Source organism: Lagenorhynchus albirostris, chromosome 4 (assembly GCF_949774975.1).
Source record: "Lagenorhynchus albirostris chromosome 4, mLagAlb1.1, whole genome shotgun sequence".
Classification (NCBI taxonomy): domain Eukaryota; kingdom Metazoa; phylum Chordata; class Mammalia; order Artiodactyla; family Delphinidae; genus Lagenorhynchus; species Lagenorhynchus albirostris.
In genome coordinates this window covers 29,277,691-29,298,800 of record NC_083098.1, presented here as the reverse complement: position 1 = coordinate 29,298,800, position 21,110 = coordinate 29,277,691, and the positions used below count along the sequence as shown (strand labels likewise).

At 37.9% G+C, this 21,110-nt stretch overlaps 1 protein-coding gene across 1 annotated transcript in view; it reads left to right on the top strand.

Moving 5' to 3' along the window:
* The first annotated feature begins 4,252 nt into the window (after positions 1-4,252).
* The window catches only part of IQCM (IQ motif containing M), a 343,551-nt gene continuing 326,693 nt past the window's right edge, over positions 4,253-21,110 (top strand). Inside the window, exons 1-3 of the mRNA XM_060147491.1 lie at positions 4,253-4,324; positions 12,444-12,526; positions 14,790-15,057. Coding sequence (XP_060003474.1) covers positions 4,291-4,324; positions 12,444-12,526; positions 14,790-15,057 — 385 coding nt within the window. The 5' untranslated portion in view covers positions 4,253-4,290. The remainder of the gene's footprint in view (positions 4,325-12,443; positions 12,527-14,789; positions 15,058-21,110) is intronic.

Genomic DNA, 21,110 nt, shown 5'->3' with positions numbered 1-21,110 from the left:
CAAGTGAGGAGAAAATTTGGGGTAGAAAATGAAGATTTGCTCCCGTTCACCATATATCAACTGGTGAAACTGTCCATCTAGATCCCTATCCCATGACCTGTTTCCCCGAGTCCTGCTGAATACCATAGGGCAGTTTCTCACCACCAGGATACTTAATTATACAGGATATCATGATAAAGACATAAGATTTATCTTTGGAAGGACAAGCTGTAGAAGGGGAAGCTAAGACGAAAAGGTAGGAAAATACTGTTTTTACTTCTGTTTGCCTTATATCCATGTAGGAATGGAATTAGAAATCCTCTGCATCCCTGTAACCTGATTTAGGGAAGCCTTAAGTTGCATCTTCTGAAGGAGAAGTTGTGAAAGGACTTTTTCACAAATATGCTCAAGGAGACATGGGAAGGTGGGGCATCCCTGTCTAGCATGTTGTTGCCATAGTTACTCATTTCACAAATATTTATTTATTTATTTACCTGGTTTATTGAGAAATAATTGACATGCATCACTCTATAAGTTTAAGGCATATAACATAATGGTTTGGTTTGCATACACTGTGAAATGATTACCACAATAGGTTCTGCTAACATCCTTCTTCTTTTATGGATACAACAAAAAGAGAAGAAAGAAAAAAAGAAAAAAAGGAAAAAAATTCTCTTATGATGAGAACTTTCAGGGTTTACTCTCATAACAACTTTCCTATACATCATATAGCAGTGTTAGCTGTAGTTGTTATATTGTGCATGAAATCCCTAGTACTTATTTATTTATAGTTGGAAGTTTGTACCTTTTGACCATCTTCATCAAATCCCCCTGTCCCATTCCTCCCACCACCCCCAGCACCTGGTAACCACAAGTCTGATCTATTTTTCTGAGAGTTTTTTGTTTGTTTTAAATTTTATGTATAAATGAGATCATACATATATGCCAAGTATTAATTGGATATTAGCATAATGCCTTTAATGTCCATCCATGCCACAAATGGTTTCTTACTTTTTTGGTGTCTTAGTTTTTTATGGCTCAATAAAATTTCATTGTGTGTGTGTGTGTGTGTATATATATATATATATATATATATATATATATATATATGCTAAAACTTCTTTATCCATTCATTCATTGATGGACACTTAGGTTGCTTCCATGTGTAGGCTATTGTAAATAATGCTGCTGTCAACATGGGGGTACAGATACCTTTTTTGTTCTCCAAACTATTTTTCCATAGTGGCTGTACCAATTTACAATCCACCAACCATGTACAGAGGTCCCCTTTTCTCCACATCCATACCAGTATTTGATATATCTTATATTTATGATGATGGCCATTCTAACAGGTGTGAGGTGATATTTCATTGTGGTTTTAATTTGCATTTCCCTAATGACTAGTGATGTTGCACATCTTTTTATGTATTTGTTGGCCTTTTGTATATCTTCTTTGGGGAAATGTCTGTTTAGGCCCTTTGCCCATTTTTAAATTGAGTTATTTGTTTTTTTGCTACTGAGTTGTATGAATTCTTTGTATATTTTGGATATTAACCTCTTATCAGATATATGGTTTGCAAATATTTTTTCCCATTCTGTAAGTAAGGGACGTTTCAAATATTTTTTGAAATCCTTCTACATGCCAGGTCCTGTTCAAGGCCCTGGGAATACAGCAGGAAAAAAAAACAAAGTCCTTGCCTTTATGGAAGTTAAATTCCAGAATGCTAATTATGTCAGTACGCTGTTCAAAAACTTTGTTGCCCATTTCAGCAGCATAAGATTTAGCCTCTTGCTTAAATCAAACAGACTCACTACTTGCTGTCCCCCAAACCACATATGTTCTCACTTCCTTGCGTTTGTGCTCATTCTCTCACCTGCCTGCTTCTCTATTCCTCTAAGTGGGCCAACCTGACCTACTCAAGACTGGTATTCAGTACCACAGGGGTGTGCTGGTCAGTATCCAGTTCTAACTGGTTGATGCTTGTGCTGAACCAGTTACTCAACGTTTCACTGTTACCCCTGCACCCACCCTTCCAGGTGTAGCTCAGTCTCTTGAGAGCCTTTCCTAGTTCCTTCCTCAGTCTTCAGTGACCTTATCTTCATTTGAATTCATGGTACCCATGGGTTTATACCACTTATTTCACAAAGCTTACAGACTTTCTTAGGACATCTGACATACAATTGTTTGCATTTTATTTAAAAATTTGACGTAGACTTTTGTCTTTTCTTCCAAAATAGATGGCATGCTTCTTGCACAACTGAGACAGTAAATATGTACTTCTTAATTGATCAGTGCATCAGGAGGCACTCAGCATCTTGTAACTGTCTGCTGGGGACCTAAAGTGGAGAGGGACCCTATCTGCTGATATTCTGTGTCACTGTGCTTATCTTTAAGCAATTCCATCCTCCGGGGCTTTCTTCCAACCCCAGCTCCTATCTCAGGGTCGTCCCCCATCACTTTGGGTTTGCAGGGGCATTACCATGCCAGCACCCCTTAGGATGCTTGGCTAGTTTTCTGCATTAAAAGGACAGTGGAATATCTTGCTTGTCAACCAATTTAACGCAGGCTGACACTCCTGGCACGCTGAATTAAGGTGGAGGAGCCAACTGCCTCAGAGAAGAGTCCATTTCTATGGAGATTAAAACAAGAAAATGACAGAGCACAGACACCTTTGTTTTCTTTTTATATTTAAAAGGAAAGAAGACAGTAGTTAAGCCAGACCAGAAGATGAGTTTTGATTGTTAATTGCTAAGGGAGGTGCAGTATTTTAATTTATCCCAGTCATTTGTAGAACTAGGCAGATTAGGTACATATTCTGCGTTCTTTCCCATGATATAAGGCTGACAATTTGAGAATTAATCCTTTTTGGATGTTCCAGATTTGTTATTTTAAAACTATAACTGCGGTAGTCTTTCCCCTCTGGGTAGGAGCTGAGGAAAAGTGTTGTCGCCTTTTATCTAAGAGCATGTGATTACAGAGTCGTGACTTCCATAGGGCAAAGATGGTTTACAGATTTACTCAACTAATCCCTAAATTATTTAACAGGCCTCAAATACTTCACCACAGTTTGATGGTCTAGTCAGCTAACTGAACAATTATACTTAAAGTTTTAAAACAAGAGTCTCCATAAAGCATTTAATATTCCTATTTCTAATTATAAAGCCACGTGAGCACAAACTAGTACGCGTTGGTGTAACTGACTTTCTGGCTGTAGGGACAGCATTTGATGCATCTTGGATAATCCTTTGGAAGTAAATGATAATTTCAAATGTAGGAAGAATGGCTCAGCTCAATCAACCCATTCATCAGCCCTTTATTGAGCATCCAGAATGTGATGCACTGAGCTGGGAACCTTGAAGGTCAAAGAACAAGGCAACTCCAACTGAACATTTAAATCTTTTGGGAAATGTCAAGAATTGTAGATGTCTAGGCCCCACTCTAGACTTGGTGTATTTTTAGCATTCCCCACCCTCTCTCCAGGCACTTGTCATCCTGGGTTGAGTACCTCTGGTATAAAGTATAGTTTGGTACAAGGCAGTAGGAGGAGTCTAATCGGGAATATTGAACTTCTATTTACATCCATTACTCTGCCTTTTTAGTTCCTTACCCAGAAGCATATGATACATTTCAAGTGAGAGGCATGGACAACATAACTACTGAGTTTAAGGGAGGAACAGATCTTGGAGGCTGGAGATAGGATTTGAATCTATGCTTTAAGGATGGGTAGGATATAAATAAACATAGATGTGAGAACAGGACATTCTGAGTGGAAGACTGGCATAAACCTGAGCTCAAGTGTGTAAGCTTAAGGTGAGAATGTGTAAGGTATATGCCAAGTATTAATTGGATATTAGTTGGAAAATTGTGAGAAATCAGATGGACCTTCACAGGGACTTGGGCCCAAAGATCTGGCTTTGAGTTCTGTACCTGCCACTGAGTAACTGCTTACATTGACAAGGTATTTCACTTCTCTGAGCTCCAGTTGCCACATCTGCTGAAAGTGGGACAAGAGTTCTTATGGGATTGTTTAGAACCAGTAAGGTAATGTGTATACAAGGGCTTGATAAACCACAGAGCACTACCCAATGCTAGCTGGGTATTATTATTGTCTTTTGGAGGGGAAGGCATTGAAGGTATTAGAGCAGAGTAGTGATGTATTAAAATTTTTAATCATTTATGCTATTTCATCATGAATAAGTAAAAGAAATAGCTAAAAATAAGTATTCATTATCACTGAGTTACTTTATGTCATTGTGTTTAGGGACGTGAAGCCCTGCCTTCAAAAGAGAAGGTCCCCCTAACTGCCCACCATGGCTGCAGAGGCTGGGCCCGACCAAGCAGAAAGTGAGTATCACTGCTTACCTAACAACTCAGCACACAGTGCATGATGCTCCAATGGCTTTGAGGAAACTCTCCTGTTAGTTACTGGCTCTCAGAGTGCTAACTTTATTGGCAAGCCTGCAAGAATCCACCTCATTCCCTTTATTTAAGTATAACCAACTTTTGAGAGATATAGAGCAACTTTTGACTTAATGTGCTGTCCGATACGGTATGCAGTAGTCACATATGGCTATTTAGGGCTTGAAATGTGGCTAGTGAAACTAAGGAACTGAGTATTTAATTCATTTTACTTTCAATATGAAACCTGATAATTCAGTTATTGGAAAACTTTTAAGCATGTTTGGAGCAACTTGGGCATGTGAATCTATTTTTTCAAGTGGACATTTTATAAATACTGCTAAAGTATTTCTGATAAAAATTTGACATCTGAATTGAGATGTATGTAAGTGCAAAATACGTACAGGATTTTGAAGATAGAACAAAAAAAGAATGTAAAATATCTTGTTAATTTCTAATATTGTTTAATATTGAAATGATAATGTTTGGATATATTTTGTTTAAATAAAACATTCTATAATAATTATTATACGTTATTAAAATTAATTTCACCTCTTTTCACTTTTAAAAATGCAACTACTAGAAAATTTTAAATTACAAATGGGGCACACAGTATACTTCGTTTAGAGCTGCTCTAGACTTGGCAACTCTTCAAGTAATCTTGAATTTAGGCTTAGGTAGCATGATTGAGAAACATTTAGTACTGTATGTAGAGCTGGGATCATTAAGATTTTCTGTCCTGCTACCTCCCCTTGGCTCTTGTGACCCCAGGCAGTATATGATACAGGCCAGCTGACTTCTGTCCAGGGCTACAAATAGAGTGCATTGTGGATTACATTAACTCTCTTCCTATTTGGATAATACAGCACATTTTTCAAGATGGAAAGGGCAGAAAGGGAGGAAGATCCAGGAAGTGGAGGAGGAATGTTCTCTAGTTTCATTTTGCCTTTGGGTCATGCCCATAATTACTTAAATTATACTTGAAGTCTTGCATCTATGAGCTTGGAATTCCCCTACATCTTCTTAGCAACCTAACACCAGTCTGAGAAATATTACCATAGAGATTTTGGGGTGGCGGGTACATTGTAAAATCTCCCTGAGGTACTTAGGTAACCTATTAATCATATATTGTTGCAAAGAGAATAAGACATTTTGCTTAAGAAGAATAAAATTGGGGAAGTGAGGAAAATTGTAGCTATAAGAGACAACAGAATGCCTTTAAGTTGGAACTGAAAAGTTGGGTCTTAATGCAGTGTGTGTTGTGAAAAAAATTGTTGAATGTGGACTTTAGGAGATGATAGCCATATGCCACTTGAAATTTGGGTTTTGCTTGGTTTTAAAATTCTTTCTGAAAAGAAATTAGAAATAAATTTTCTTTTCTTCACTTGTAAGTAATGGAACTGAATATAAACTATTTTATTTGAGGTCTTTCTCAAAGAGCATCTGTTCACTTTCTAGCTTCTACAACTCTTTGCATGAGAACTAATTAAAGACTCTTAGTTCTAGCTTCCCTCTCCTGCTTCTCGTCTCTAAGTTTCTCTGGTCCCCTAACCCTTCATTTGTTTTTTAATGGTTTGGTGTGTGTTTGTTATTTTTAGCTAAGGAATTTTTTTCCTACAAAATAAAACTTAGGAAGAGTCCAAATATGTAAAACAGACAAGGTCTAAGCTGCCCTCATTGAAGAAAAGCCTCCAAGGCAGTGAAATTGATGAGACAGTTTTAAAACCACTGCCTGAGTCTGGATTTGATTCACTGTGTTATTTCTCTTTGGGATATTTTCTGTTTTAAATCTTATCTCTAATAATACAGTGGAAAGCCTTATATCTTTAAAGGGAAATTCATACATTAGTGAGCTGGCAGTAGGGGGTGTTGGTGATTTATTTTGGCCTGTGTCACAGTATTTTACTGAATGTCATGGCATTTATTTACAATTTTATTTTCTGACGTTAGGCTCTAAGCACCTGGAAGGCTGGGGTACCAAGTTGTCTTATTTATTTCAGCACATTTAATGGCAAAACAGCTTCTAGGACTAGTAGGTGCTTAACGAACGTATGCTGAACTGAGTCTCATTGAATGTGAAGTAGTGCTTTTTTAACACCTGTGAAATTAGGCATTTAGGCACTAAGTCTGACTGTATAAGCAAGGGAGGGCTTAGCCATGTGGCGGTGCATCTTTGTTCAGGATATCTTCTTAGTAAGTTGTCACAAAGGCTCTGAAGAATGCAACCAGTTTGTAGGAAGAATGGGAACCCTGTGATTAAGGGCAGTTATTTTTGTTATGGTTATAAAAAACACGTTTGTTAGTCCCCAGGTCTTTTTGGATGCAGAAAAGACTTGTTTAATCATTACAATCAAGAGATGGCCAGTGGCTCATTTGCTGTCGTAGTTTCCATAATTAGATCTTCTTCTGGTGTCTTCACTTCAGAGATTTACTAGAGCAATTATACAGAATCTATAAGGCATTGAGAGAAATCTGAAGTTTTATGAACTATTAATCATAATAGCATTAAACTGATGATGTATGAAGAGTGAGTTTTAAAAATATATATAAAATAAATGTAAGAAAATCTTTTAGGCTAGTGAAATCCCTTGGTATTAGAGATTCATTTTTTTCCCCCATGGGAATGTTAATATTTGCACTCATGTTTTAGATAAGTTTAATATGACTATTTCAACCTCTTCATGAACTTTATCATAAAATATTTGTTATTGCTTATAATGATTTTTTATTGCATTTTGGGGATTTAGTAACTTGAAGAATCCAAAGTATGAAGAGATTTTATTATTTGCAAACCTATTAATTAATTAGTTTTGGGTATAAAGAATCTATAATAAGACCAGATTCTTTCAAACTAATTTAGGAAGTTGAAATTTATCTTTGTGTTATTGAAGAAATGAGGATTGATTAATGAAATTAATTATATAAACACTGTTGGGTAGATGTTTAGCCCAATGATAGTAATACAGCTGTAACTACAGTAATAATAATTGCTCACATTTATTGAAAGCTTATTATGTGCCAGGCTCTGTGCTAAGTGCTTTGTAACCAAGTCCAATGTAACCATCAAGACAGTTCTGTGCAAGATATATTATTATTATCATCTTCATTTTACAAATGAGAAAATGAAGGCTTAAGGACAATAAAATATGGTTCATGAACAAATTGGAATTCAGAGCTAAACAGTATGACTCAGGAATGAGAGCTCTTAAAAATCATTTTATATGCTGTGGATATGTATTTGCAAATAAACAAAACCTTAATTATAGAATTTTTAACAGAGAAGGAGGAGACCTTGACAACTTCTTAATAACTGAAGTTATAATGTACACTTGAACATATAAAAGCTGCATGCTTACATACTTACCCTGTTGTGAACAAAGAAACAGAAGCCTCAAACATTATTAACTGGATGAATTTTTAACATCAAAGTTGTTTAATTTCTTGTAATTTTAGAATGCATTTGTTGAATATATACATATCCTTGGATATTATAAAAATAAAGAACACACTCTGTCTTTGCCTTTTCTAAGGCATTGAGATATGAGTTATCTGTGATGCCCTGAAAATTTAACTCTTTGGTTCCAAGGCTAATTTTTAGTTACGGGAGAAAATCAGAACAGCTGCCTCAGTATCTTAAATGATAGTGAGGGCTAAGGACTGCTGACTTGATGTCTATGCGTCCATGTCTTCAGTGGAACCATTTCTAGGTCTGTGTGAAATCATTCTCTTCTGGTGGTGGCTGCCTTTCTCTGCCCTTTTAAGAAAATTTCAGGCCTTGTTCTTGAGGATGGTGAATATCAGGCACACTGGTCAACAAAGAGCCCAGCTAGAAAGAAAATGTTACCTTGGGAATTTAAACTCTTCTTTCAAAGGCTAATTTTTTGGTTAGGAAGGGGAAAATCAGAACGGCTCCATCAGCACATTACATTATAATGGGGCAAAGGATTACTGGCTTGAAATGAAGGTGTCTTAGTCCATTCAGGATGCCATAACAAGATGTCATAATGTGGGTGGCTTATAAACAACAGAAATTTATTTCTCGTAGTTCTGGAGGCTGGGAAGTCCAAGATCATGGCATTAGCAGATTTGTTGACTGGTGAAGGCCTGCCTCCTCACTAATAGGTTCATATGGTAGAAGGGACTATCTAGCTCTCGGGGGTCTCTTTTATAAGGGCACTAATCTCAATCATGAGGCTCCACCCTCATGGCCTAATCATGTACCAAAGGCCCCACCTCTTAATACCATCACATTGGGCATTAGGTTTCCACATATGAATTTTGGGCGGACGCACATATTCAGTCCGCAGTAGAAAATGTCAGTGAAATAGGAGTACTCCACTAGGGTGACCAGCCAAACCTCAAAGGTCTCCAGAACTCACAAGGAGTGCATGACATTAGGAAAAGCAGCAGATGTGTTAAAAACAAAAAACAGCAAGCAACTCAGAAGACCAGTACCTTGTGGGTTCCCAGCCTGGTTGACTTTAGAAGGCACTTGGGCTCCCTGTGTCTCAGAGCTTTCCCTGCAAATGAAGACTAGATTATCTCTAAGGTCTTGCTTGGAATGAAGATGCAATGGCTTTTGTGAAGGTACATTTTCACCAAAACCTAATGACTTAATCATTTCGTATATTAATAAATGATATTGTTTGTCATGTGTATGACACATGGCAATATTGTAATTATAAGTAATTGTAAGGGAGGTTTGATTAGTCAGAAGAAGAGAATTAAAGGAGGAAAGATTTTCATGAGAGGAGAAAAGAAGAGGACAGTGTGTGGAGCCACACCTTGGAATGCCTCACTGCCTTTCCTCTGGGAACTAAGTGGTCTGGTTAGAAGCCCCCTCAAAGTAGATGTAGATTTTAGTTGAAACTTGGTGAAAGAGACAGTTTAAATCCCTGAACTCCTGTCTCTTCCATGTGAGGACAGTGCATCTTATGGCTTTGAATGGTAAACTTTGTATGAACCATTTTGTGATTCACATGTGGTTTTGTGCTCTGATGTATTCAAAGAATATGTACACTTTTTCAGAAGCGTGTGTGTGAAGTCTTGACAACTACTTTTGGAAATAAGAAAAAAAAATCCATCAATCATTGTCCTTAGAAATATGTAGACAGCCCTGAATGTGGGCAGATACAGTGGCAAATGTGGGAGAACAGGGAGATTCGAGTTTGGTAATGACTTTACAGCACTGTCCATAGGTATGAGTGGAAGGAAGGGAGAAGAAAGAGAGCAAGAGGAGATGCTCTTTCTAGAATAACTGCAGTGACAATCTCATCCCAATGATGAGACAGCTTAGTAGATGCTTTCTCTCCTAACCCAGCACTTTTAAGGTGGGTTAGAGCCCAGTTGTTCCATTCATTGCTAGGGTCTCCCCCAGGTTCAGTCCTCAGGATGTCATTGCCCCAAAGTAACAGTGGCCTGTTGCCCACTAGTCTACATGGTGAAAAACAAGGGGAAATTTTGTGAAGGAATAAAGAGTTTGCCTCAATGTTTCATTATGAATTTTCAAACATATAGCAAACTTGAAATAATTTTGAACCAACACCCAAAGATCTACAACCCAGTGCTCACCATTAATATTTTACTGAATTTGATTTATCACATATCCATCCATCAATCAACATACATATCGTTAGTCAGAATTCAGTGTTTGTTTATAGTTTTTCTTTTTTGATGTACAATGTACTACAATGAAGTGCAGAAATCTTAGGTGTATATTCATTGAGTTATAATAATATACCTGTGTAATCTACTGTGTATCAAGACATAGAACATTGTCATGTCCCCCAGAAATTTCCTTCATGTCCCTTCTCAGTCAGTCCATGAAGATCAATGTTCTGGCTTTTTTTCTCCTATATATTAGCTTTATTTACTCTAGAACATAAGTGGAACCATACAGTATTTGCTTTTTTGTGTAAGGATGCTTACTTGACATAATGTTTTTGAAATTCATTCATGTTGTCGTGTATGTCAGTAGTTTGATTTTTTTTTTCTTTGCGGTACGCGGGCCTCTCACTGTTGTGGCCTCTCCCGTTGCGGAGCACAGGCTCCGGACGCGCAGGCTCAGCGGCCATGGCTCAGGGGCCTAGCCGCTCCGCGGCATGTGGGATCTTCCCGGACCGGGGCACGAACCCATGTCCCCTGCATCGGCAGGTGGACTCTCAACCACTGCGCCACCAGGGAAGCCCCTAATTCTTTTTTGTTGCTGAGTAGTACTTCATTGTATGAGGATATCACAGTTTGTTTACTGTTCTCTTGTTGATACCCATCTGAGCTCTTTCCAGTTTGGAATTATTATGAATATACCTGCTGTGAGCATTCTTATACAAGTCTTTTGTAAGTATAATGTTTCATTCTCTTTGGTAAAAACCTAGGAGTGGGATTTTGCAGTCACAGAGAAGGTGTATATTAGGTTTTTGTAAGAAATTGCTGTAGCTTTTCCAAATTGATTGTCCTATTTTATATTTCCACCAATGACACATGAGGGTTCCAGTAGCTCCACTGTCTCACCAACATTGGCTGTTTTCAGTCTTTTTAATTTTAGCCATTCTGGTGGGCATGTGGTGGTATCTGCTATAGTCTGAATGTTTGTGTCCCCCTAAAATTCATATGTTGAAATCCTAATGCCCAATGTGATGATGGTATTAGGGGTTGAGGCCTTTGGAAGGTGATCAGGTCATGAGGGTGGAACCCTCACGAATGGGATTAGTGCTGGTGTAAAAGAGGCCCCACAGACCTTCCTACTCCCCTCCACTATGTGAGGATACAACTAGACATCTACGACCAGGAAGAGGGCCCTCACCCGACCATGCTGCCACCTTGATATTGGACTTCCAGCCTCCAGAATTGAGATAAACAAATTTTTGTTGTTTATAACCTACCCAGTCTGTGGTATTTTGTTATACCAACCCAAACAGACTAAGAGAGTATCTTATTGTGGTTTTGATTTGCATGAAGATGGAGTTTTTAATGGCTTAAAATTTGAGTAGGTGAAAAGAAGAGAGAGAAAATCTTGATCCCAAGGGTACTAAAGGAGGTGTAATTAAAGAAATGGGGAGCATACAGGCCAGACTGAAAAGCTAATTTGATAAGTAATATATTTAAATTTTACTGAGTCCAGGTTAGGAAGAGAAAGCCAAGAAACTTAAAAACATCAGAATCAGCTAATAATAAAGGAAATATATAAGTAGGAAATCTTAGATGAGACTAAATGAAGATGATGTATTCTATGTACACGCTATAGAATTCTATACGTAGATCTGGGTAAAATGAATAAGAATCTTAGAAAAATACAGATGAGGGATGAGTTATCATTGTAGTGTTACCCACTTGTAGGTACATATATTTTTATTTCAATGCTATTCCTACTTAATAAACCTTTTGAGTTTTATTATGCAGTTATAATTTTATCAAGTTGTAACGTAAATATTCTTGAAGAAATGTACAGCCATATTAATTAGTCATCAGGTATAGAAAACACAGATAGACTTACTAATAATTTTTGTGTCCAAATCATGGTGTGTCTTCTGTATTTAAAGAACTTTCAGAACTAAAGGAGATATCAATTTTGTGTGTTTTCTTTGGTCTCCCTGGACTTTAATAATTTAGGATAATCTACTTAACACTCTGACCATTGTAAGCTAATGTTTTTTTTAAAGTAAAATATTACATTAAAGGAACATTACATTAACTTCCTTTGCATTCTCTTAAAACATCCACTTATAAAATTTTCTTTTTATAACATCCTGCAAATTCATAACTCTCCAGGGCTTCCCTGGTGGCGCAGTGGTTGAGAGTCCGCCTGCCGATGCAGGGGACACGGGTTCGTGCCCCGGTCTGGGAAGATCCCACATGCCACGGAGTGGCTGGTCCCGTGAGCCATGGCCGGTGATCCTGCGCGTCCAAGCCTGTGCCCCGGAACGGGAGAGGCCACAGCAGTGAGAGGCCCGCGTAACGCAAAAAACATAACTCTCCAAATTTCAGTTTCATAGTTTTGCCATTTTTGGTTAAGAAAGTATGTTAACTACATTAAAAAAAATAAACTATTTCTCTGTTTCTATTTTAGGTCCTATATTAGAGATTCCCAAGCAAGATTTTTTTCAAGAAGCAAAAACTCTCATTGCCCAACACTATAAGAAAATAAATGAGGTTAGTGCTTTGCATTTATCTAACACTGTATTTTTCAGGAAACTAATAGCAATTTTTATATACTACAATAATTGATCCAAATGATTGCATGAACCCTAATAGATTTTGAATAGAAGAGAAAATGAAATCCTTACTAGCTATAAAAATTGATTTCAGATTGCATTTAAAAATTTTAAATTTAAAAATTTAAAAAGATTTTTCAGCTCTACAGCTTATTTAATTACATATATTTTAAGTTTGCACATTTAATTTTTAATGTCTCCTGTTGATGAATTATAACAAGTTTTTGGATTAAATATCTCAAGTAAATATCCCTCTCTAAACACTGTTAGGCAAAGCTAACAGATAAAATATACTGTGAGAGGCGTCTCTCTTATGCCACCTGCATGACATGCTTACCTGTATCTTCTCCTACATCACTTTGTATTAGGACTGTTTACTAGTCTAATAGCTCCTTGAGGGCAGTAACTGTCTTTTTTTGAATGTTGCATCTCTAGCAGTAAGCCTTGTGTCTGGCTCAATAAATAATTGCTTAATGGCATGGATTTGGAAGGTGAGAAGGAATGAAAGGGAAAGGGGTGGCAAAGAGGCAGGAGGGTGGGTACAGGGTGAAATTTTGGAGGAGAGCATCTACAGAGGAGAACGGATAATTTGGGGAGCAGCTGCCGTTGTGACAATGGGCCTTTGGGGAGACAGGTGAGGGCAGGGGACTTAGGATGGTTTACTGTGTGCCACACTATTCTTCTCCATTTTGAATAGTTTTAAAAAAAAACAAACAGAATTTTAAATAAAGATTTTAAGTATTTTTCTATGCTTACTGTGCAGGGGACTTAGGATGGTTTACTGTGTGCCACACTATTCTTCTCCATTTTGAATAGTTTTAAAAAAAAACAAACAGAATTTTAAATAAAGATTTTAAGTATTTTTCTATGCTTACTGTGAGGGGGAAGAGGATTATAATTTTTACATATGTTTCTTTTGAATGGTCCTCTAGGCTGAGACTGACCATAGGTTTTATTTAATCTTGTAATCAACATTGTTAACATTGCTTAACTAATTTTTGCCTCTAATCAATTAGAAGTATTTGATTTCACTAGTAGGCATGTGAGATGAAAAGTGCACTGTCTTCACAGTTAGGTAGCTGTGCCTTAGAACCTTCACCTATTTTTAGAATTTTATCTAATAATAACAGCATAATATTCTACCTTTGGTTGCTTGGTAAAATGTAATACTAGTCTACTAAAACCTCCTTATTGGCATCTTCTATTTTGTTTTTTTTGGCCGTGTCAGGTCTCAGTCGCGGCATGGGGGATCTTTCCTTGTAGTGCGCGGGCTTCTCTCTTGCTGTGGCACGAGGGTTTTCTCTTCTCTAGTTGTGGCGTGCAGGCTCCAGGGCGCATGGGCTCTGTAGTTTGCGGCCCGCGGGCTCTCTAGTTGAGGCGCGGGTTCAGTAGTTGTGGGGCATGGACTTAGTTGCCCCGTGGCATGTGGGATCTTAGTTCCCCAACCAGGAATTGAACCCATGTCCTCTGCACTGGAAGGCGGATTCTTTACCACTGGACCGCCAGGGAAGTCCCCTTATTGTCATCTTGAGTTGGCAACAGCTTGAATTTGTCTAAATCTTTTCTTGTGGGGAGGAGGAGAGCTGTAGCTCTATCTGTGGGCCAGAGAATTGCTAGACTAAAACAATTATAATTGTTTGGATAATTGCCTGTCAGAGACCTGGGACTGTATTATTTTTCTGTTGCTCAAAGTAGTCAAAATTAATAAGAAATTAAGTGATTGAAAGGATCTAAAATACATATTCAATTAGTAATATGCTTTTTTTGAGAATCTACCTCCATGTATGAGCAGTTATTTCTGGTTCAACAGAGAGTTTTGGGGGTGTTAGCATTTTTTTGACATTTGAAGATTCTCCAAAGATGGTTGAAAATAAATTCTTATATGTCTATTTGAAAACTTCTATTTTAAAATGGACTTTAAAGCTGTATTAGAAAATATCACATTTGAGGAAAAAATCACTATTTTAAAATTCATATATTTTTTAAGTTGAATGTAACCCTCATGCTTGTTAAGGGCTTTTGGAGAACTATAAAGGATAACATCTGCTTTATCTGATTATTGTCATGTGCTTTAAGTTAAGGTACTTTGTAAAATATATTTAGTGGATATAATTTTATTAATTTATTAACAAAATTGATTACATAATTTTTTATACAGTTAAAATTAAATTTTATTAAATTTATTTTTGTTTTGTTCATAGAATAAAGTTCCAGGTACTTCTATAAATGTCTTTAGAAATAAACATCAGAAACCGAAATGTAGGAAATTCATACCTTTGGAGATCAAAAAACAGGAAACACTTGATACGGTCCGAGAACTTCAGGCAGCATACAAAATGATTTGTTTTCCCAAAGACTGTTCCAAAAGTGGACATTCTGAGGAGGCTCCATCACGAACTTCTTTCAAGGAGCCACACATTTTCAATGTAAAAAAAAAATACAAGGGGTCTATAGATCTAATTGTGAAAGGTAAGTTTTTGGTGGAGCAAAGACATTTAGCAAGCCAGCAGGCAAAACTGTTTGCTTATGGTGTGCTTGTAATGGAATTTCCTTGTTTAAACAAAATCCTACACTTTAAATGTTAGCAGTGAAAGGTAGGGAGGCATGATTAAAAGGGCTGCTAACCTCTGGGAGCCACCAGATATTGAGAAGAGGGCATCCTAATGGGAGAGAGGAATGCAGGGGAACGAAACCGGTTAGCCACTTCTTCCAACAGACACTGTTCCTAGAGCATGCAGAGGCTCATGGCTCTGGATTTTGTTGTTGAGCAGGGTAGGTAGGGTAGGCAAGCTATTTGTGAGTGTGTCCCCCCAAAACCCTAAAGGGATTTTGGGGAGCTATAGAGTTTCCTTTAAGACCAATTGTGATAAAGGTTTATTCTCTTTCAGGAGCTTGGTAAGGTGGAACCTGGAGGTCTATTTAGGCAAAGTTATACTGTTTTCTGAGACTAACTGGTTTTCCTGGCTGGAATGACCTCTTAAAGTACATTTCTAGTTATAAGCTTTCATAACTTCATCTGCATTTTCCCTCTTTTGTTATTGCTTATTATGTTATTCATTCATTTGAATTTTTTCATTCAGTGAGTGCCTGCTCTGTGCCAGGCAGTATGTTAGGAGTTGGAAAAACAAAGCTTAAAAGGCTCAGAGAGTAATGGTGGGGATAAATACTTGGGTGATTTCTTATCATATAGTGTGACAACTGCTGTACTAGAGTCAGTACAAAGCATTATGGAAGCACTGAGGAGTAACCAACCAGATGCCAGAATGAAACTTTCTCAGATGAGGTCTCATTAGAAATGGGTTTTAAGGAGAAGTTTGTTAAAGGTAGGTGGTAACAGGAAAGGCCATATTGAACCATGGGAGAAAAATATTAAAGCTCTGAAGGACAAAAGAAGGTGATATGTTTTGGGAAAGGAGAGATACGGTAAGAAATGAAGTTGGGGAGAGGGGTGAGGCTAGGTTTTGATGTGAATATAATAGCAGACCTAGGAGTTGACCCTATGTGTAATGGAGAGCCAGTGATGATGGGGGTGAGGTATGACCGATTCTTTCTGTTTAGAAAAATAAAACTGGTGGTAGAGGCTGTGGAGAGAATGGTGCCAGAGAGATAAGAAAGGAAGCTGCCCAGGAAAGAGATGGTCCATGTAAAGGATGGCAGGGGCTTAAAGTAGGGCAGTAGTGAAGCATGAAGTATGGAGGAGGGATGTTCCATTTCTCAAAGTGTAGTTTCTCAGAACACTTTTACACATTTCTCAAAGTGTAGTTTTCAGAACACTAGTCCTGAGTGATTCACCTTGACATAAGTGTTCTTGGTAAGGTGAGTTTGAAAAAATGCATTTACTTCTTGGAGATCCATATTGAGCATTAATATATTGAAAACTCTAAGAAATACTACAGAAAAGAAATCTGTTTAATGTTTTTTAACCTGGCTATCACCAATTTGTTTGACCAGAGAATTCCTAAAGAAAGATATTCAGGTTTCTAGACTGGAAAGCTCAACAGACATCATTAAGCTGAGTTAGGAATTCAGAAAGAGAAGCAGATTTAGGGCAGGTGAAGAAAGGGATGTAAAAGATAACAAATTCAGTTTTAGACCTATTAAGTAGACATGCATATGGAGATAACCATTAGAAAGTTGGAAATGGAGGTCTGACACCTGAGAGAGAGATAGGTGAAGATTCAAGATTGATGTTGTGGGTCGCTGCTGAACTGAAACTGTGGGGTTCATGCATTTGTTCAACCAAATTTATTTACTAGGTGAGATATAGAGAGTTAAAAGATATGCTACTTGCCCTCAGGAAGTTGAAATTTGCTATATATAATTTGTGTGTGGTTGGATGAAGGAGGATAAATAGATGATTATAGTACAGTGTGACTGACTATAATAAAAACAAGCTCTACCTCTTTAAAAATCAATTGGAAAGATACCTGATTCAGATTTAGGAATAGGGATGGATTCCCAGGAGATTTAAAGTCTGGTAAATTTTGAAGGATGAATAAGCGTTAACTCAAGAAGGAAGAAAAGTCCTATCTAGTCAGAGCGTCTAGTGTCTACATGACAATGAATATCTGAGAAAGTAATTATAGTGTACTTGAGGGAACTGAAATAATTTTACATAACTGACTTAGGATTGGGGAGTAATTAGAGATGAGACTAGAAGAACATTGAATTTTAACCTAAAAGTAATCCAGATGTTTTAAAGAAAAGTTGCAGTGGTTACATTTGCATTTTAGAACATATACTGGCAGCAGAGATGAGGTATGATGAATTTTGGAGGCACAGAGACCAATGAGGAGACAGTAACTCCCACGAGAAAGGATGACTTGAATTAAGGCAGTGGCACTGGGGATAGAACTGAGGGGAGAGATTTTAGAAATATTTGAGAAGTAGAGTTATCTAGATTAGGTCAACAATAAGGTGGAACATAACAGAGAAGGGCTGTAGGATTCATTGGCTTAGTGGTACTGAGTGGCAGCATGGAAACATATAGCAAATTAAAGGGTTGGAGATGCTTCTTATGTATGCAATAAACTGGAATCTAAACCATGTATCTACTGAGCTTTGTAGCTCTAGGTGAAGAAGTTGGGAAACAGCATTATTAAAATATGTTGGTGGTTTGGGCTGCCTTTGGGAAGTTTTTATAAAAAAAAGAGATGAAGTAAGAAAAGTATTGGCTGGTTTGCAATCAGAAATGAAAGAGCATAGAGAGGTACCAAGTATTTGGGTCCTTAGTTTTGAGCAAATATCTACTAAGACTTATCATTGTAGCAAAAATCAGATTAAGGGTATGTTTTTCCCAACCCAGCTCATTGTTTCAGATGACCTAAAGGCACTTTGAGAGACTAAGGCAGGGGGTAAAGAAGTGAGGATACAAAGGATATTTTAAAGCTATGTATAAAAAATGAACTTTGAATGTGGTTATTGGCATGTAGAATTGGAAGAAAATAGATTAAAACGTCTACCAAGTATTTTAGAAGATTTTGTTGCCAAAGAAACCATGAACCTTGATTTAATTGAATGTTCAAAAGTAAAATAACCTGGCTTTGTCTGGAAGTGGATTACAAAGGCTATACAGTCTCCAAGTAGGATAATAACAAGATGTGGCCAAGGTGCAAGGAAAAATCTTCCCAGAGTTGACCCGGGGCCAATAAAAAAGTGAACAAGGGAGTGCTGCTCAGAACAGAATCCTTGTCTACTCAGAGAATTTCCCCACCTGCAGCGTAGGGGACTTCTTAGTGCCTCCCCAGCAGAATTCCATAACTTCTTTGGCCTAGTGATTGCTATGCATCTTCTCATTTCCCCTTTCACTAGTGGCGTTTTTACTGAGGTTATCCTATACCTGCTCCACTACTGGCTGTTGTGTGCTTTTGGAGAAAGGTGGAAATAATTTATGAATTTGGTGCACATTATTATTAGACCAGAAGGAGCCACATCTGAGCCTGATGGAAAAGACTACAAACAGCCAGAGATCCTGGGCTCTGAGCTGGATGTAGTGCCTTGGTGGAACTTTGGGTTGTCTCCTTTGTGTCGTGTCAGAGGATAAGAATGGATATTTGATGTCCAAAAGGGCAGACTGTGGCAGAGACTGGCTATATGCTCATCAAACTTACTATATCCTTTTCTTCCTGGGTACTTGGCTAAATTACATTTCTCATGTCCCTTGTAGTTAGGAGGAGCTATATGACTGAGATTTGGCTCAGTGGATTATAGCTGGAAGTGATGCACATCCATAAAAATGTCTTGTGCTCTCAACATGGCTCCCCACATTTTCAAGTATAAAGACTCTTTTTCAACACTGTTAAAAAACAATTGCAGTTTCACTCATGCGAGAGTGGTAAAAGTGCTTTTAATATCTGTTGCTTGAAAAACTTTTGTTCGGACATTGAGTAAATATACAAAACTTGGTGAGTGAGAAAAAATGGTCATGACTTGATCCCTCATGGAACTTGTAGTCTAACTGAAGAAACAGATATTAATTAAATCATCACTTATATACAGATTGAGAGTATAGGACATATGAATTGGACCTGGTCTGGTGGTCAGCAAAGGCTTCCTAGAGGAAGTGTCATTTGAGCTAAGATGTGAGAAATGAGAAAAAATTTCTTAGATGAGGAGTAATTCCTGCTTGAAGTTCTAGGCCATGGGAAAACTATTTGCAATGGCCCAAGTGAGGGAAGCACAGACGTGCTTTCAAAGAAGTACAAAAAGAACAGATGTGCCTGCAGTTCTGAGAAGGAGCTGGAGAGGGGTCAGCTGCAGCTGTCTGAAAGGCAGAACCTTGTTGTCAGTGATGCTGTAGGACATGTGCAACAACTGGCTGTGGTGGGAGGAGGGAGCAAGCCTAATCTGCGGTTTTTGCCGATTTCCATAGTGTAAATACTCTCACATAGCCGATTTCAAGCTACCGATATGACATCACTGATCACTGGAGTTGGGAAGAGATGCTCAGTCTGCTCTCTGGAGCATTTTGGCAAACACCGTCCATACAGCTTGAGATCCTCTTGGCTCACTTCTTATTCCTTCCTCTGCTGTGGTGAGGTTCCTTCCAGGCTTCCCCAGCTCCTTCCTGGCTTGGGACACCCACAGGAATGGGCTCAGCTCTGACACATGAGCAGTCCAGTAAGGGAGGGTGAGGGCTGATGGATAATGTTTCCTCCTTTCTTCCCCTGGGCGGAAGGGTCTCAGTTACATTCTATAAAGCTTCTCAGAAGGTCCCAAATAGTTAAGCAGCCAGTCTCTTGTGGTGGTGGTCAACTCAAAAAGGATTCTTACGTTATTTCTCACTTCTTTCTTGTTTTATTTTTTTCCCTCATTGTTCATTCCTGTTCCGTAAGCTCAAGTCCTTAAAATACTCCCTTGAAAATATTTTGGTGGCAAGTTGTCAGTACTTGCTGAAAGATTGGGGGTGGAGTGTGAGGGAAAGGAAGATCAAGGAAGGGTGATTCTTAGGCTTTAGGCCTGATGAACTGGAAGATAAGAATTGCCATTTCCTGAGATTGGGGAGAGAGAGAGAGATAGAGAGATGCAGTTTTAGAATAGGCAGAAACCCAGAGTTGAGATTTAGACACATTATGTTGAGGTTCTTTTTATCAATACATATATAAATGAAAATGTCTAATAGGTAGTCTGTTATGTAAGTGTGGGCATATAGAAAAGGTTGGAGTCATTAACGTAGAGATCAATGTCCAATAGAAATATGTTCAATAGAAATGAGAGCTACAAAAGTTGTAACTGAAAATTTCCTAGTGGACACATAAAAAGTAAAAAAAAAAGGCAGGTAAAATTAATTTTAATAATAGATTTATTTAACCTAATATATCTAAAATATTATTTTAATAATTAGTATAAAAATTATTAAGGAGATATTTTACATTATTTTCATCTTAAGTTTCCAAAATCCAGTGTATATTGTAGAAATTGGACTAGCCACATTTCAAATGCTCACTAGCTACAGTTGATGAGTGGCTACTCTATCGGACAGCAGAGGTATAGATTTTATTGACAATCACAGACTTAGATTAGATCATCTAAGAAGTAAATGTAGGTAGAGAAAAAAATCCAAGGACTAAGTCCTTGGGGGATTCTAATATTTAGGGAATAAGAAGAGGAGTACCCAGCAGAGGAAGTGGAAAAGAGCAGCTAGGAGGGAAATCAGGAAAGTGTGAAATATGTTACTCATGTTTCAATCAAGGAGGAGGAAGGCCTTAGGAGGAGCAAAGAAAGCTCATCCATTGTCAGAGGAAGGCAGGGTCATGGGCACAGACACAGGCCTTTTGGTAGATTAGGTGGTGTGGTTGCTTCTATTTTTCAGTGAATTTAGAAGTGAGGTCTTCACTTGAGGATGGGATGGGAAGTATTGGAGTTCTGAGGTGTGAGGAGAAGGGTGAGATAAACAAAATCTGGGAAAGAGTGAAAGTTAATGGACTATGAAAAGATAGTTTGCTGTGAAAAATAAAATCCACCCCCCCCACCTTTTTTTAAGAGAAAAGAGAAATGATTGGGAAGTGTCAATAAAGATCAAG